At 59.4% G+C, this 926-nt stretch overlaps 1 protein-coding gene across 1 annotated transcript in view; it reads right to left on the bottom strand.

The window, feature by feature from the left end:
- Nucleotides 1–464, bottom strand: part of RRAS2 (related RAS viral (r-ras) oncogene homolog 2) — a 33,913-nt gene extending 33,449 nt beyond the window's left edge. Inside the window, exon 1 of the mRNA XM_018573017.1 lies at nucleotides 302–464. Coding sequence (XP_018428519.1) covers nucleotides 302–388 — 87 coding nt within the window. The 5' untranslated portion in view covers nucleotides 389–464. The remainder of the gene's footprint in view (nucleotides 1–301) is intronic.
- Between the last annotated feature and the right edge of the window lie 462 nt (nucleotides 465–926).

Here is a 926-nt window from a genome sequence, read left to right as displayed (position 1 = left end):
AGAGCAGAGCCAGTATAGAGGAGCAGAAAAGTGTGCCATACTAAAGGAGTGCATATAGTATAAAAGTGCAGCAATGTGGCCCCCAGCAAAACAATGTGGCCCCTAGTGGCCCCCTCCCACAACATAGAGAAGACGCAGAATGTGTTCCCCTCCCCCCGGTACACAGGATAGAACAGCAGTACAGTGTGGCCCCCTGAGAGCCCCTGCAGCTCCATACAACATAACACATACGCACAGCCTGTCCCAGTGTGGCCCGCCTCACACATTCCAGCACAACCTCCTGTCAGTCTGGGTGTCTCACCTGGATGAACTGTATGGTGAGGGCGGACTTGCCCACCCCGCCTCCTCCTACCACCACCAGCCGGTACTTCTCCTGCACGGCGGACATCCCGCCGTCCACACCGGAGCCTCACCGACTGAGCAGGGCCGCTCCGGGGGGCGGGGCCTGAGTCCGTGCACGGGGCGGAGCCTCATTCTAGGCTGAAGAGGGAAGGGCGGGGCCTGTCGCTGTGTGTATGAGTGCGAGGGAGGGGCAGGACTGCTTTTCCCTCCCGCCCACCTAATGCCAGTCAGCCAGGAAGGGGTGTGGCCTTCCACCCTTCTTCACACAGAGGAGGCGGAACTTTCTGCTCTATTAGGAAAGGGGAAGAGCCGTGGGCGGAGCCGGCAAGGTATAAAGGTGGGCTGGGAGAGGATATATTTAGGTCCCTCCCTCCTGTCTCCCCCCAACCAGTGACGCCTCCCGGGATGGGCGGGGTTTGTTTCTGAGAAGAACCAGTCACATTCCAGCTGTTCCTTCATTCGTGAGGGGCGAGGCTTATGTGTTCCCATAGCAACCCAGGGCAGCTTAAGCTTGTCAGGCCTCACACTGGTTGCCAAGGGCAACAGCACATTGCCTGCACCCCACAGAGTGCCTGCACCCCACA

Source organism: Nanorana parkeri, unplaced genomic scaffold (assembly GCF_000935625.1).
Source record: "Nanorana parkeri isolate BGI_ZX_2015 unplaced genomic scaffold, ASM93562v1 scaffold2206, whole genome shotgun sequence".
In the NCBI taxonomy this organism is placed as follows: domain Eukaryota; kingdom Metazoa; phylum Chordata; class Amphibia; order Anura; family Dicroglossidae; genus Nanorana; species Nanorana parkeri.
Note: the sequence above shows the minus strand (reverse complement) of the source record. Positions and strands in the feature narration are given on the sequence as shown.